A 17,673-nucleotide genomic window follows, 5' to 3' on the forward strand; every position below is an offset into this window, starting at 1 on the left:
TGGCATAGGCTGCCCAGGGAGGTGGTGGGGTCACCATCCCTGGAGGTGTTCCAGAACCATGGAGATGTGGCATTGAGGGAAGTGGTCAGTGGACATTGGGCAGTGGGTTGGGGTTGGATTTGGGGATCTCAGAGGTCTTTTCCAAACCTTTATGATTCTTTGATTGTGTGATTCACTGTGACTTCTGAGGGCCCTCAGTCACACAGTCCTACTGCCCAGCTCCCATATGCCTGCTTTGCCCACCTCATCTGTCCTCACTTCTATCTTGCACTGAGAGCCCTGGGAGCTGGGTTACATTCTCTACTTGAGGAAACTCCTCTTTAGAGCTGGTCACAGTGCATTTGATGCTCATGACTCCAAAGATCTGCAGCCCTCATCCTCCCAGAAAGGAGCAACAGATCTCATCCTCCCAGATCTCATCCTCCCAGAAAGGAGCAACAAAGCAGACGCAGGCTGCTCTAACTGAATTTAGGGAATCCTGTGGTGTTGGGTTTACTTTGCTTGTAGATAACAAGGATCCAGACAAACATCCCTCATAGTCTTGGTGGCCTTAAGAGTGGGGCTCTGCTGGGCCAACTTTGACCTGGGGCTGGAGGGAGTGAACAGTGTCCTTCTTGTGCAGCTTCAGCAGTTCAGCAGTATTTGCCTTTAATCATTAAATGATTGGAAGGAGAAAGCACAGAGGCATCCACAGTCCAGTCCCAGCACACTAGGGACTGGATGCAGAGGGGTGACCAAAGTCTGGATGTCTCCTAAACCGTATCAGATCCTGCTTCTTTTACATCACCTCCTGGTAGCAGCAGGAGATGGGGGCAGTGCAATATACGAAGTGTTCACTCGCTTCTTCTTTCTTTCCCCCCCACAAAAATAAATAAATACTTTAAAAAACAGCAAAGGAGCTGCAGTGGGGCCCCTGAAACTTTGCAGGGGATTTTTTTTTCTTTCCCTCCTCCTTCTCAGAAAGACTAGAGAGCCCTGGGTAGACATTTGCTCTGTTTGCCCCACACTTAAACCCACGCAGATGCTTGGCTCCCACTGGGGATGGGGCTGTCCCACCCCTTTGGCTGAGCTGATTGTAGAAAAGTGAGCCAACAGCCCCCCCCCCAATGAAACGAAAATGAAATAAAGCAGCAGAGGTGGAAATACCTTCCCCAGGATTCCCCCCGGGATGCCCTCTCAGGAACCTCCTTCTTGAGTCCCTCTCCCTCAATAAATATCTTTTGTAATCCCTATGTGGGACACCAGATTTGGGAACAGCGTGAATGGGGGGGAAATGGGGCGGAAGTGGGGCAAAAATGGGCAGAAATGGGGGGGAAATGGGGCGGACTGATGGGGTTGGAATGGAGGGGGGGGGGGTTGTTGCGTTGGCTTCATCGCTTTTCAATCCTTCATCCCAACCCTTCGCGTGGGTGCCCCCTTCAGCACGCGTTGCCCAACCGGAGCGCAGGGGGTGGGACGGGGGTGGGATGCGATGCGGTGCGGTGCGGGGCGGTGGGAGGGCTGCGGGATGACCCCGTGCTTCGCAGCCCGCCGGTCACAGGCTGAGTGCCTCCGACCAATGGGGGCCAAGCCGGAGAAGGGGGTGGGGGGCTTTTATACCTACCCCGCTCCCCCCGCTGTGCGGAGATGTGTCGGGGCTGGTTGGGAGAGGCTGAGGGCTCTCGCAAGGAGGAGGAGGAGGAGGAGGAGGAGGAGGAGGAGACGGAGGAGGAGGAAAAGATTGCATCAAGAGCAGCACTTTTTTCCCCCCTCCCTCTCTCGCTCACTCTCTCTCTCTCTCTCTTACAGGAAGCCCTACTCTACCTTAGCCTTGGAAAGAGCCCCTTTTCATAAAATTAGCTGAAGGCACCTATTCACAGCCACGGGGCCGTGAAAAAAAAAAAAAAAAAGCAACAAACCGACTGTAGAGGCCTTTTTTTTTTTCTCTCTCTCTCTCTCTCTCTCTCTTTTTTTTTTTTTCTCTTCGCTCCAAAAAAATAAAAGAGAAATGCGCACAGCTCCGCTCGGCGAAAACTCGTTGTTTTTACCGTCTGCCCTCCGACGGGGTCTTGAGGTCTGTTCGGTTTGGTTTGGGTTTTTTTTTTTTTTTTCCACGGGATTTATTTATTTATTAATTTATTTATTTAGCTTTCCCCCTCCTTATTTAGCTCCTAAATCACAAAATCCGGAAAGAAAGAAAAAAGGAAAAGGAAAAGCAAAGCAAAGCGCAGGAGCTGATGTCCAAAGTTTCCCCCTGTGAGTCAGCCCGAAGCGCAGCGCTGTGTCCCGCGTGGTGCATCCCTGTCCCCCCCTCCCCTCCTCGCTTCCCCTCCCACGCCGCAAAAAAAACCGATCAGGGGATGGCTGCCGGAGCTTCATCCCCTTAGCAGCACGGCTTTGGAGGGGCTATCGTGTATTTTTTTTATAATATATATATATTTACCTCGCAATTTTATGAATGAAAGCGCCCGGCTGAGGAGCTGGGAGTCCCATCCCCAGCCTTGAAACTGCGATGCTGGTGACATCCGTGGGGGGTGCGAGGTGGTGGGGACGTGGAGGGGGAAAGTGGAGATGCGACGCGCTGGGGGCTTCGTCGGGGGCTTCTCCCGGGGAGAGGGGAGGGGGCACGGGACGAGATGTGCGCTCCCGTAGGGGTGAGAGAACGGGAAAAAATAAAAACAGTAAAGATACAGAGACGTATTCAAAAAGATTTCAGAACATCTCGCTCGGGGAAAATCTTTTTTTTCTCTTTTTTTGCCGCGAGAAAAAAAAAATATTCTAAAATGAAGTACCTAGAGAGAGCGGCGGTAGGAGGTAGGGGGGCTCGTCAGCCTCACACTTTCACGCCGTGCTCAATCGGCTTTTTGAAACTGCAGATCCTCTGAGGCAGAGAGGGAGAGAGGAGCGAAAAAAATCCCGATTTGTTACTGAAACACACTGCGACCCGGAGGGCTGGAGAATAAACCTATTGTGGAGGCGAAACGCGCGGCGATACACCAGAAAAAAAAAAAAAAAATCCCCCAGAGCACCGCTGTTTGCGAGAACGTAATTGAGGAGCGAGAATATTTCCAAGTTTTCGCTATTTTTTTTCCCGTAACTTTCTGCTTTGCGAGTGGCTTGCGTGCTGAAAGAGAAGAAAAAGAAGAAGAAGGGGAAAAAAAAAAAAAAGCTTCTTTTTTTTTTTTCCTCTCTCTTTCCAAACCCCTCCGAAACCCAAAAGATAAAATTACGGGATCTAAAAATAAAGCCGTGGTTTAAAGCCTCCCCCACCCTCTCCGATCTCCCACCCCTTCCACCCCTCTCTCGCCTTTCTCCCTCCCTCCCTCCCTCTCTGCCTCTTTCTGTGTGTTTGCGTTTGACAAAGAAATTATTTGAACTTCCCACTGCCTCATAAAAAGGAAACAGAAGAGCGCGGCTTTGACATATGGATGTGATTTTTCTGCTCTGAGACAGATGCACGCGGAAAACAACCAGCACCGGGGGCTGCGGCGCTGAGCGAAGCCGAAGTCGCTCCGCTTCTTTACATGGGCTCCTCCGCTGCCTTTCGGGAGCTGCCCGCATCTCCAGCCATGAGAAAGCGAAGCAAAGGACCGGGCTTTCTCGTCATGTGCCTTTCTGGCTAAAAACAAGCAAACAAGCAAACAAACAAACAAACAAACACCAGTTCTGGAGAGCGAGGTTGGGGGGGGTTGGAGGGAGGGAAGGAGAAGGAGAAATCATCTGCGAGCGGAGCGCTGGAAGACCTCTCCGTCCTCCAACTTCCCCGAGCGAGCGTGGATGCTGGAAGGAGCCCCTTGGATATGGGATCATATCTGGTTTATCACAGCCTGGGTTTGATCCTCTGCTGCTCCGTGCTGAGCTCGGTCTACGCTCTGGTGAGTGCCTCCCATCCTTCTAATCTCAGCTGTTTTCCTTGATGAGTAAAATCGCTGCTTTTTGGGGGGACTGAGGAGGCAGAGAGTCGCCTTTGCAGCCCCGGTGGCCGATCTCGCCGCTCTCCGAGCTGCTGCACCAGATGAAATTAAAATGTCTGTGCTTCCCGGAGAGTTTGAATCACTTTTCAGTCCCTCCGGATGGGAGCGCGTGTAGTTTGACAGGGAACAACTCCGGGAAAGGCGTTTTGGGGGATCACTCAAAAGACACCTCCCAGGAAAGGGCGATTTGTCCTTTTTTTTTTTTCCTTCCTTCCTCTTTCAGAAAAAAGAAAAGAAAAAAAAAAAAAAAGAAAAAGGGGTGTTTAATTTTCATTTCATTTTCATTTCATCTCCCCAATTTGCAAATGCGCTTCATCTCAGCAAAACAGTGCCTTGCTCTCCGAGATTAATTTTGGAGAGCGTGGGGACTGCAGGCAGTTTACACTCAGGAGCATGAAGGTAGTATTAACCCTTTGCTCCCTGGCACTATTTTCACCTGTTCCTGTGCGCGCCAAGGGAGAAAACCTTTACAGAGGTGGCAAAAAAAGGCTGCCCAAGCTGCCTTGATGGTGGTGATGGGCAAAGGGTTGAGACCCGCAGACACCCTCTGCAACCCCGGGTGGTCACCAAAGTCCTGCCGCAGAAATTAAGTCGCGCAGAAATCGGCCTCCAGGCAGTACCTCATTGCTGGGTGTGCTGCTTTGACACGTGCTTTGCTTGCTTTCTCCATCCCTGATGGAGCAGTGATGGGTGGCATCACCATCGCTGCTGCCACTTCTTGGTGAGTTCTGGTGTAGGAAGTAGCCTGACCACCAGACACCACTTAACGCGGCGTCTGCTCTCCAGAGGGGATGGAGATCACAGAATCATAGACTTATTAAGGATGGAAACGACCTCTCAGATCATCTAGTCCAGCTGAGAAGTGTTGGGAAAGGGGATGACCCCAACCCTGGCTCTGTCCAGGTCCTCTCCAAGCGGCAGTCACACTGGGACTATTCTTTGGGGTTTGGTAGGACATCATGCAGGGCAGCTAGGGAGGCATTTCCCCTACATTTCCAGCATCGTCCTGGGGGGAAACGTCAATAAATGAGAATAGACAGCCCCTCGGAAAACAAGCGCTGTCACAATCCATCCCTGTCCTGATCTAACTCTAAGCACAACTCAAAGCCTGAAGAAAACCGAGGGATGCTGAGGGGCAGAAAGTGCAGGTTCAGCGAGGTTTTAGTGAAATCTGAGGTTTCTCCCATGTTCTTGGGTTGGGTTAGCATCTCCATGACCACGGTGACTCTGCAGCTGTGTCAGGACAGGCTCCGTGGGTCCTGTAACACCTGCTGTCCCTCATATACAGCCGTAATGCTGCTGGAATCAGCATCAAAACTCCTGTTAGGGCCAATGTTCTTGAAACAGCCCCATTGGAGCTGAGAAAACTTCAGTATACCAAAGAGACAGGCAAGCAGTGACAGCCCACCTCCACTCCCAGTCCCACTTTGGTCCCTGTCCCAGTACATCCCAGTACCACCAGAAGGCACAAGGAAGCAGCCAGTGAGCCATGTCTCAGTGTCTGGTATCTCCTGTAGGTGTTTAATTTGTCATAATCCCCATGAGAACAGACCCCTTCAGATCAGGAGCTCCATGCCCCAGCTCAGGGGGAGCAGACCTGGGAATACATCAGGAATTGCTCCACCAGTAGCCTCATTTGTTGTAATAAGGCCCAGGCTGAAATGAATACTTCAGACACTGATTTTCAAACCCACCGATGACAGCTTGCACAAAGGTTTGAAAAATCGCCCTGAAAATTGAGAAGCTGCAGTGTTAACCTGAGAAAAAACACTGAGGGTAGCTGCAGAATGATAGGGACGGAAGGACTTAATTTAGAGATAGACTCTGTGACAACTTTGGGCTGGGCTAAGAGTGGTACCCGGTCCTCTGGGAAAGGGTCAGGAGGATTCCCACAGAATGATGCAGTGAGCTCTTGCAACTTCAGTGCACGATTTATCTGTCTGGAGCTGGAGGACATAAGATTGGGAGACATGGGACTGGAGGACGTGAGGTTAGAGGGCATGGGACTGGAGGACATGAGGTTGGAGGTTGTGGGACGGGAGGATGGGAGGTTGGAGAGCTGTGGTTGTTGTGCTCTTTGCTGCTCAATCCTTTGCACGCCAGAGCTGGTGAAGCCCAGAGCACCATGCTTCCTAAATCTGAAGCTGTCATTCCCATTGCTCCTTTGAACAGAAGGCAAAGGTGGCAAAAAAGTGACAACGGAATGGGAGGAGGGATGGGGAATTATGTTTTTGATGGTCCGCGCTGGTGCTGTGTGTGTGTCCCCGAATTAACTCTAAGCATGGGGGGAATTCAAGCACATTTGAAAGTGCAATGCTAGTGGGTCCCATGGCAAAAGGAGTGGGTCATGCTCTGCTCTCCTCCAGACCCCCAGCAATCTGGGGAAGCCCTCCTCTCCGTCTTCCTCTGCGAATATTCCTAATTAACACCTGCTTAAGCAGCAGCAGAAATCAGTTTATCAATTGAGTGCTTTGCACTTAAATCTGGCAGGCGGAGGGGTGACATTTGGGTCCATTTTTTCTATTTGGTCAGACCAGCCTGAGCCAGACAGCCCTGCAGATAGGGGCTTGAAAAGACGATGTGTGCAAAAGGAGCTTTAAAAGTGGGTCGAACACTGGCAGGAGGGGAGAAGTTCAGATGCGGGCACTGTTTTTATCAGGAAAGCACTACCACATCTGAGTGCAGGAAAACCTCCCCGTGTCCCTCCTCCAGCCCATACCCCCATGATTTGCTCTGCTGAGCTGTTCAGTTCTTACTCAGCTTCGTCCTCAGCCTGAGCCTGGTTATCTCTGTCAGAGATACTGTGCACAGTAATATATATACATATATATATAATAAAGCCATGCCCTGCTCAGATGCTGCTGCAGGGTTTGGGTCGGAATAACTCAATTTCAGGGAATGAGTAATAATAACCTGAGCCAACTGCAGAGTTCTGCATGGCTGGGAAAAGTGGGTGCAGGTGTGGTGTGAAATGGGTGGAAAAAAGGCACCAAGCGTTGCCTTTCTGCCATGCCTCAGTGCCTTTCAGGAGGTGCTGCTCCTCTGGGGTCTGCACTTGGCCAGCAGAACAGGCTCCAGCCCTGCCTGATGGATGCGGTTCCTCAGCCCTGGCCTTTCTGCTTGGGCACTGCTGAAGTTTGGCTTTGCAGAGAAACTGGAGCACTCCCTTGAAAATTCAGGGGGTGCTGGAAAGGGATTGGGAGCCCTTTCCTTGTGGGAATGACCCAAAATGGGGACAAGTTTGGCCAGGTCATCATGAGAACAGTTGGACTAGATGATCTTAGAGGTCTTTTCCAACCTTCATGATTCTGTGGTTCAGGAGGGTCCCAGCCCTCGCTCCCAAGAGAGCTGTTTCTACACCAGTGCTGATGTCACTTTCCAGCAGGAAGGTTTGATAGGAATAAGAAAAGTTCTCCTGCTTCACACTGGAGGGGCACCAAGTAGCCGAGACCCCAGTGCTCTGCAGCAAAGCCATTGGGTTAAGGAGGTGTTGGTTGATGCTTTGCTCTTTGCTTCACTCTTTTTTATCTGCCCCTCTGATCAGAACCACCTCTTAATGGATTTGGAGAGGGGAAGGATTTTAGGTTGAATCATTTATAGCTGGAAGGGAAAAAAAAAATCATATTCTCCCTCCAAATGGGGCCAATATTAAAAAGAATAATCATCAAATAATCCCACATAGAGATCCTGCAAATCCCAACTACCGTCTGACTTTGTTAAATAAAGACAGCCTCCAAGTGCAAGGAAACAATGTCTGAAATGTTCTTTTCTCCACACGAGCTTGGGAGCGTGCCCATCCCTGCCCCGTGTATTTATGAAAGATATGGTTTTTGTTATTGTACTTTGGGATTAGCAGATATCCCTGGACTATAAAATACCCGACCACAAAATATAAAGCAAACAGGGCTCTGCGTCAGGGTAATGCACGGGCTGTGATTTCGCCCTGCACAAGCCTAAAGTGTTCAGTGGCAAATCCGACCTGAGCAGGCTGGGTTTGGTGCAGAGGGAATAGGGAATGCAATGGGGCAAATATGCACACGGAGGGTCAGGGCTGGAGGAAATGAAACCTGAGGTGCGCCTTTTAGGTCCAGACAGTTGTTGTTTGGTTTCTGACCTCCTAGAAATAGCCCCAAAGTGTTGCTTTGGGATCGGGGGGGATTATCCTTGGGAGGGCAGTGTGTCTGCGGTCCCAGCCAGGGGTTACCCCGTCCAGATGGCTCAAGCAGGGACAGCTGTTGTCCTTGTCACCACGTCGCTGAGCAGCCCCTGTGCTCTCATGTCCATGTCCAAAATGATGCTGAGATCCTTGCCCTGACTGCATGAGTCGTCTCACATCTTTGCATCCATTGACTTGGCATCCATTCTCTTCCTGGAGAAGAGAAGGCTCTGGGGAGACCTGAGAGTGTCCTTTCAATATCTAACGGGGGGCTGTAAGAAAGGAGACAGACTCTTTAGCAAGGTCTGTTTTGATAGGACAAGGGGAAATGGTTTCAAACCAGAAGAGGGGAGATTTAGACTGGATGTAAGGAAAAAGCTTTTTTACAGTAAGGGTGGTGAGGCACTGGAAGAGTTGCCCAGAGAGGTGCTGGATGCCCCATCCCTGCAGACACTCAAGGTGAGGCTGGACAGGGCTCTGAGCAACTGATGGAGCTGTGGGTTTCCCTGTTCATTGCAGGGGAGTTGGACTCTAACGGCCACTTCCAACTCAAATGATTCTATGATTCTATAACTCCATTCCTGGGCACACCACTAAGGGACCATGGGTGGAAGATGCTGGCTCCATAGGGCTGTGCTTGGGAATCCACTGCTCAGCCACCTGATGAAAAGCAGTTGAAATCAGTCCCTGATTTGCAGATATTTGGGGCACAGACATACACTCCTCTCGCCTTGGTTTCTCAGGAGTTCTGATGCTTCTGACCCAAGCCCTGCCTGGGAAATGATCCTCAGGTCTTCATCACTGCCAGGCAGCTCCCTCCTCAACCCCTACTGCTGCAAGATGGTGATGATGCTTAGTGCATATTTACATGCTCATGGGACTTCTTTGCTGCTCAATCCCCAGGGCTATCACTGGGCTCATCACAGACTTTTGGGCTCTAATTCCTCGCAGTCCCCTTGCTGTTGACCGAAGTGAAGACCTCGACATACTCAGTCAATATTAAAGATCAGACACCTTGCCCTGGCGCAGAGATTTTGCTCCCTCCCTCTGCATCCACATGGATGTTATAATACCATGCGGATCTCTCAGTCTAAACTTCAGCTGACCTTACAAGCACTACTGTAACGAGGATGATCTTTGTGCTGCACCTTTTGCAGGATGATCCTGTTAATAAGTGACTCTTGGAGCTGAAATGCAACCAGCAGAATTCCTGCCTGGGTCTGATCCTGCGCTTACATGTGTCATGGGAACAAATGTCCAAACTCATGCTTGCTACACTTGGCTTGACATTAACCTGTTGTTTCCAAGGAGGCCAGGCTGACCCTTATTACTAACCAGCGGGGCTCTGTGCTTTGGGAGTCTCCCTTCCCTGTGGAGGCCCAGCTTGGTTTGACTTCCAGAAACCTGATTTCCAAGAATGGAAAATTTTGGATGGATGACACCCTCTTATCAGGCTGTACTTTGATCCTCCTATTACACAAATCTCCCTGAGAGCACTCAGGCGATGCTTGCATTGCTGCAATCTTCTGCAAGGCTGTCCCGTCTTTCTGCCCACACATTTTTCCCTTTAGCCAGCAAAGCAGAAAGTGGGCTTCTCTGTCCCTTATCCCTCTCACTCCTCCAGCGTTCCTGGCTTGAGGCATTTCAGGAGTGCAGGGATTGTGCTATCCCTGGGTGAGAGAGAAATATTTCAAGCGTTGTAGCTGGGGTGGAGGGAAGTCAAGGGGAGAAAGCCATTTATCTTCTCCTTCCCTCTCTCCTGCTGGGGTAGCCTTATATTTCAGAGGACACTGAAGGGACCCCAGGGTACAGATAGCAGGAAGGTGTTGGCCTGATGCTGTGACACATGAAAAGTAACCCAATGAAACAGCTCAGAAAGGAGTGGTCCCACTTAACCACAACTCTACCTCCTTCTCCTCTGTGACATGATTGAAATCTCTGAGCTGGCACAAGAATAACTAAGGATGGGGAAAGGGAAATAAATGCAGAAGGTTTGCTGCTGGGTCAGTGAGTGGGGCTTGCACGTCAAAGGTTTGGATGAGCTCAAGAGACACACTAGGGAGAGATTGGGTTGCACCGGTGAGGACAACAAGGAGAGCCAGCGATGTGTGCAGCTCCACCCTGACACCACACGTATGATCATTATGCTCCGGCTTAAATCCCCCCACATCCTCCTTTTGACAGACTCACACCCCATCCCAAGCCTGCTGTGAGGTCTGTTTTACCTTCTGCTCTTGGCAGTAAATACACACACGGCGAGGTGTGAGGAGCGTAGGCTTCGCTGTACCTCTGAACCCCACCTCCCTCAGCCAGACTATTTAATCATGAGCACCTTTCTTGGCAAGGTTTTCATCTGGGCAGATGAGAAGTCCTCCACATAATGTTCCTAAGTGGTGGTTCAGGATAACGCAGGGACTGGATGTGATCTCATTATCTTTTGAGGGAAAAATGATTTGGGGCTCGTAGGCATGAGTTGTGTCACCTTGCTTGGCTTCAATACCAGAAGACAGGACCCAGCCCTCTCGTTTAGCAGCAAACAAGGACTCCCAAGACTCAGAATTGGCCTGGAGGCAGCGCAGCCATACAGCCTTAGCCCACCTTTCCTACCCTACCAAAGTACAGAACAAATGAGCCTTCAAAGTCCAAAGCCATTTGGAGTGTTCATGTCTTTTCACAGTAACAACCTCAGATATCCACCACCTTCCAGATAAAGGGCTCATCCAGAGGGGACCTGGCCTCTTGGAAAAGAAACCCCTTAGATTAGTGTATGGGGAAGCACTGGAGATAGTTGCTGTCTCAGCACCCAAGGCAGGCTGGTTATCTCGCTTCTCACATGGCTGCCCTGTTGTTAATCAGGGTTCCTCGATGTTATCTTTATGCCTGTCTCCTTCTCTCTCCAAGCATTTCTGTGTATCTGTTTGCTTGGTCGTGTCACACTGAGAGCAAGAAGCAGTCTCAGTTGCATCTGTAAAGGCAGATTTGAAAGCCACTGTGCATCCTTAGAAAATCTTCTCTTCCATTCACTGAAATTTGGCTTGGGACTTTTTTTTTTTTTTTTTTTCCATTTCTGAGTGTTTTAACAGAAAAGTGAGCATTATGCAAAACTTTGCTTATTTTTGCCAGGGGTTAAGAGACGAGGTGCTCTGAAGAGGAAGGTAGGGAGCTACCATATCTTGGACATGTAGCAGAGAACAAGCAATCAATTCACTGAGACCCAATGGAGCCTTGGGGGCCTCCACCACTGTTTAGGACCACTAGTAACTCATTTAACCCTCATTGCCTTGATTTATTCACCTGGTTGACACATCTTGACCCTGCTCTGCCCAGGAACTCTGGATCTGGTGGACCTGGAAGCAATGTTTGTACCTCTATTTTTTCACCCTTTTCCACACTGTGCTGTTCCCTTGGTCTGCCTCCCCATCGTGATGGCATTCTGCTCAGTCATTTCTGTTGCTGTCTTTGGCCTCTCTTTCACAGGGCAAAAGAGGAAAGAAAACTGTGTTTGGCCAATCTAGCAGGCACATGGGACTGCTGATCCAGTGGATCCAAGCACGTTAGGAAATCCCTGATCTCCTCCAGGAGGGAATTACCAGTAGCTCCTATTGTTTTGCAGCGCTACACACCAAACTCAGTGAAAGCAGTGGGCTGATTTCCATGAACTTTGCAAGCTATTTCCATCTATCCAACATTTATTGCCTGAACTCCTGCCTCACCTCAATGTTACCTTGACTTTCTTTTTGGATCTTTGACTCCAGACCACTCCTCCTTTCAGACATTGAGCAGCTGGTGCTAAAATAGATTTGAGAAAATGGCTATGGCGAGTGGTTGCAAGGAAATGACCTGTTTCCCCTTGCTGCACTCAAAGAGTAAGATCAATAAAGCAACATTATGCGGCGTATCTATTTCATGGTTAGCAGTTTCACTCAGCTCAGTGAAAATACAGGAAATTTCCTTTTAAAATAAAAGTGGGAGAGAGCTGGTAAAAAGTTGAACTGATAAGAGATGCCCAACACATACAACTTTGAAACCTTGTGATGTTGGCTTACCAAGAGCCATTTGCTTATCAGACCTTTTTGCCTTTCAGAACGGATATCAGGATTTTCTCCAAGCCTGTGTTTTCTTCCAGTGCTCTTGAGGTTATACTCAGTGAATTGCTCATTCAGAAATGACCTCTTGGGTAAGAAGATGAGATCAGGAACTGAGATTTAGCTCTTCCATTGAATTTCTGCATGCTTTCAGGCATTTCTTTCTCTGTATATGTAATAAAGGCACAGAGGACTTGTAGGGACATGGTTTAGAGGGCATGGTGGGGATGGGTTGACAGCTGGACTGGATGATCTTAGTGATCTTTTCCAGTCTTAATGATTCTGTGATTCTGAGAGTGAAGGTGGAGCCTGTGCATTTGGAAACATGGTTTATTTTTATTGTTCTTCACAGAATAGGATAAGAGAGAGATGTCTCTATAGGCACAGAGTAGAAAAAGTTTTCCCATTCTCAATAACCATGCTCACTAAAACATATGCCTGTAGGTAGTCAGAGGGTCTGATGCACTGCATCGAATGCAGACATGACTTGTTTTCATTTGAGCAGAGTTACTAGGACTGTCAAGCCCCCAAAGTGTTTCCCCAGGCTAGCCACTGGATGGTGACAAAGCAGGATGGAATTGATTTCCCATGCCTGGCTTTAAATATTGGCAATGCGTATTCATGCATCTCAGAGCTGCCCAGTCTCCTCAAGGAACCTACTCAGCCACAGAGCATCCCACCTCAGGTCATCCATGGCTGCACCTGAAAGACACTGGGTGGGCCTGGAGATCTCATTCCTCAGCTAGTGAAGGCATGAGGTTCGGTGCAGAACTATTATGTATGCAAGTACATACAAGTAGGCGTGTGGGCAAACCTCTATGTCTCTGACTCATGCTGTAGCATTCTTAAATAGTCTCTGAGCATCCCAGCATACAACTCCACTGCAGAACACCATCTGCGTCTCCAGTTCATTTCCCACCACGACTGGTGTTTCTCTGTCAGCCTTTCACCACCACAATGAAGTGTGTTTGTTGTTTTTTTGCCTCATTCCTGGGATCGGATTTTCTCTCTGATTTGCCTTAACCTCATCATAGAAACCACAAAGCTCAAGGGGCCAGAGCGTTCTGCTGGCATAAATCAGTGGTGTTCCTGTGGAGTGCAGAAGGACCAAGAGTCTCATCTGATGTCAATCAGCATCACTGCAGAGAAATAAGAAGAGAGCCAAGGAGTGTTTTGGAGTAGCCCAGCTAGCACATTCTGGTACTGGCCTCCTGGCCCTGGGTTGCCTCTGGATGGGAAGGGACAGGATTCTGCAAGCTGAGAGATCTGGGGATGACAAGCCCCCAGTTTCCACATGCTTCTCCAAACCATGATCAGCCATGCTTCAGTAGCTTCTTTTGTGGCTGGCTGCCTTGTGCAATGAATGCCTTTTTGAAAGCATTTAAAGATGAGCAATTTGAGGGGGGATCTCGGAGGGAGGGGGTGACACTCTTGTTTCTGGCTGTGGTGGTGGTGGGAAGGATGATAAGCATGCTGGTAGACTGGATTTAATTCAAACCACAGGATGGAGATGAATTCAGCAGTTGATTTGGGTCCATTCTTAAAGGCAATCAAATCATAATGTCTGAATGTAGGCGATTTGAGCAAATTCATCATCAGTGTTTCAAGCAGACTGAGCAATAGATGATTGCTTTTTCTTCTCTCCTAACTCACTTCCAATTCTGATTTTGTCCTAGCATTCTTTGGTGTCACTGACAGCATCAGTTTGATCAACAAATTGAGCTTAAGATGCCTTTTGCCCATACTTTGTAGGATTGTAAATGGGAAATTAGGCCATTCAAAGTCACAGCTAATGTGTATTCCTAATTTACTCTGTCATCAGCAAAAGATGACTCAGGTTTCTGCAGGAGCAGGGGGGAGAGTGCTTCAGCTGGTGAAAATGGAACAACATCAACCCTTGTTTTTCACCCTGGTAAGGATCCAGCCCTGGTTCTGTGCCAACAAGTCTGCACTTGAAGAGGATCCCCATAGGGGTTGATGCGGGTATGTGCTCAGCTGAGCTGACTCTGCGCTTCATGGAGCGATAAGGTCTTGAAGTTACCCAGATAAGCAGAATGATGGCCAAGCCAGAGGGTCAGCTGACTGCCAACCATGAACAGAGCTGGGTGGAGCCCTAGCAAACCTGGGCATCTGACTCCTTTCCCAGCCTCGTTCCTAGATCCCATGTACCCTGCTATCAGTACCATCCTTAGTTATTGACACCACTAGTATCTCCCCAAGAGAATCAATTATATGTTGTCTCACTGCTGTGACAACAGTCTTTGCATAAGATAATGCCTTTATCCCTGCAGCATGAATGCCTTTATCCCTGCAGGAGAATGGATGAATACCCCCTTACAATGTTCTCTAGGGTTGATTTGGCTCCAGGGCCACCTGCAAATGGGGCTTTCTGTTCTGAGAACCCCCTCCAATCTGTTTTATATCCCACTGGGGTTACCAAAGCTTCACTCCCTGCCAAGCTTCCCCCTACATCTCTAAGATCATCCATCCTCTTCATCTCCCATTGGGGCCACCAAAGCTTTACTCCCCTCCAAGCTTCCTCTCACACCTCCATCACAATCTCTGCCCTCACCTCCAGGTGAGCACCATGTCAGCATCCCATCTCCATGCTCCTTCCCTGTTCCAGCCAAGAAGGGACAGCAGAAGGAGGAGGAGGGGGATGCTGGAGCTGACCGGCTGGAGTGAGGACGTCATGCATCAGAGCAGCCTGCCCAGCACTGAGGGCTTAATGTGCCGTAATCACAGAGCTGGCCTTGTTGTAACTGCACCCCGGCTCCCAGCGCTGCTGGCAGCTCCTGTGTTCCCTGCCTGTGGGATTTTTTGGAACAGATCCCCCCCAAGCAAAGGGAGAGGAGTCTGCAGGGAGGAGGGGAGAGCACAGGGAGTGGGGTGTTGACCTGCCTTGGCCACAGACGGTGCAGGCCCTATCGGGAGGTGAATCAGGACATTAATCAGTATTATGGGGATTGGGACGGGGTCAGATACCTGTGGTTTGAGGCATGCTGGCAGGGCTCAGTGTTGCCAAATCCATAATACCACACACTGCTCATGAAAGAGCAGTGCTGCGGCGTTCCAGGAGGAATGGTGCGGGAGGTGGGGGTGGACAACGATGGGCAAGGGCTGATGGGGTGGCAGGGTAAAGGTGAAGGGAAAAGGAAAAAAAAATAAAAAGAAGCCCCCTCCATGGGTTTCCTGGCAGGAGGGCAAGAAGAGAGGGCTGCCTGCTTTATAACCTTCCTGCTGATTGATTCTTTGCCTTGGCTCTCCTACCCTCCATGCAGAGGGCTTGCTTCACATCCATTCCCACAAGTCATGAGAGCGTGCAAAATGACCAGCAGCAGCTGGGAGGCAGGAGAGGTGGTACAGGACGGAGAGAAGGCAGAACCCTACAGTTGAGACAGGAACTTGGGAGAGAAATCAATAAGATTCCTGTTCCTGGGAAGGTGGGAGCAGAGGAGACAAGACCCTTTCATTGTCCCTGTGATTGAAGCTGTTTTGCCTTCCAGGGAGGGGCCTGTGTGAAATAGGCACCCTGTTGCTTCTGGCTTTCAGGCATAGTAAAGTCTTCAGAGAGCTTTGAAGAGTTAAGGTTTGGGTCCACCAGTCTGCAGAGCTCTCCATGCTGGTTTCTCACGGTGACTCATAGGTTGGGATATCTAGAATCATAGAATTGTAGAATTGGATTGGAAGAGACCTCAAAGGTCATCCAGTTCCAACACCCCTGCTGCCAGCAGTGTTGCTAACCACTAAATCAGGCACCAAATCAGGTTCCACAGGGTTCCATCCAACCTGGCCTTGAGCACTTCCAGGGTTAGGGCATCCATGGATCTGGGGAAGTCAAGCAATGACAGGAGTATGAGACTAAGTGCAGTCTCTCCATCTCCAAGGGAGGCAGTTCAGGTTCCCTCAATAGGAGGCAAAGATCCAGCAAGAATAGAGATGCTACAACACATATCTAAAGAGGAGCAAAGTCACACCATGACATGGCTGATTTCTGTCCTTCTCTTGGGAGAGTCCAGACAGAGAATTCATGACACTGTGGACACCTGCAGTGAGGCAAGCTGAATCCCTGGGTTGAACAGAGGCAGAGAAGGAGAATCCTCATTCTTCTGCCAGATATCATCAGGGCAGGTTGACACTAGCTCCTTCTGCCTGTGGTCCAGGCAGCCATCAGCCATCTCCAAATACGGGGGCAGGTTGCCCTATCAAGGCAAAGTGCAGGCCTGTTTGCTCAGCACTGCATCTTTCTCCTCTTTTTTTTTTCTGTTCATTACCTTTTTTTGCTTTCATAGTTTTATTGTTGCATCTTTTAACCATGGTGGGCTTTAAGCCATCCTCCTTTTTTCTAAGACAATAATATTATTGTGTTTGTGCAATCGTGGTTAGAGACATCAGCAGGATGTTCTCAAAAGCTTCCTGGTTTCCATGAGCTCTGCATGCTCTGAATTTATGGTGCTAGTTGATGCCAGCAATTGGCCTAGTACATCTTTTTTCCCCTTTACTATGTAGAAAAATGCCTTTCAGACTCTGCAGTACAATGGATATCTCTTACTCCTCCTAATGAAAGAGGGCTTCAGGTAACTCCCAGTGCTATTGTGAAGAGAGACCCTGCCTTAGGAACCCATCTGAACTAATACATTCCTACAGTTATGACAGCTGCCTAAAATACCATGAGATTTTCAAAAAAGGGAAATTTTGTATTTCTCTTTCTTTTCTTCCTTTTATTCTGGCACTCTGGAGATGATCATCTCCATATTCACTCTGCTACTGTGCAGGGTAAATGCTTGCTTTTGTTTTAAAGGCAAGCTGAGTGTCACCCAACACATGACTCCAGCGGCTCAGGCTCAAAGAAAACCAGATTTTATGAGATAAAGCAGTGAGAACTCGCTGTCCTCTTGCTTGGCTGGCTACCCAGTGTTCTTGAAGGCTAGGGACAGAGACTGCCTTGCAGTCTGGTACAGGTTCATTCCCACTTCCTTAGGCATTCTGGGCAGGAGAATCCTCTAGCCTGCTCTGAGATGTCTGAGGTGTCTCCCTGGACACGGTCCATGGAGCTCCAGCCAGCACACTGTTGACCGTGGGGAGCTCAATCTGTACAGGCAGTGAGGGATCCATTATATTTTTAGATGTATAGAGGCCTCAAAGGTGTCTGATACATGTGTCAAGGGAAGGTAGTTGCGGCAAAGGGCCAATGGGAAGCAATGGAGCAGAAGCTGAAAGCCAAGCAAGATACTGTAGGGCATCAAGTTGAACATGACACCTTGGTGCGTGCAACTAAATGGCCTCTGGCAAGGCAGAATTTGGGATTTTCCTCTCTGAGGCCAAGGAAACAAGACAGGGACCTAGAAATGGTACATAACCTCTCACAAGTGGAGTTGTCTTTCTCTATTGATTAAGCTGGAGGGAGTCGCCCTAGGACAGCTCAGGTACATGTGGTGGATTTGGGTCAATGTGGTTATGCTGTAGCAAGGTTTGGACA

General features: G+C 49.2%; 1 protein-coding gene across 1 annotated transcript in view; it reads left to right on the top strand.

Moving 5' to 3' along the window:
- The window catches only part of PTH1R (parathyroid hormone 1 receptor), a 114,192-nt gene continuing 100,162 nt past the window's right edge, over positions 3,644-17,673 (top strand). Inside the window, exon 1 of the mRNA XM_021387552.1 lies at positions 3,644-3,854. Within this exon, the coding sequence (XP_021243227.1) occupies positions 3,780-3,854 (75 nt within the window). The 5' untranslated portion in view covers positions 3,644-3,779. The remainder of the gene's footprint in view (positions 3,855-17,673) is intronic.

This window comes from Numida meleagris, chromosome 2 (genome assembly GCF_002078875.1).
Source record: "Numida meleagris isolate 19003 breed g44 Domestic line chromosome 2, NumMel1.0, whole genome shotgun sequence".
Classification (NCBI taxonomy): domain Eukaryota; kingdom Metazoa; phylum Chordata; class Aves; order Galliformes; family Numididae; genus Numida; species Numida meleagris.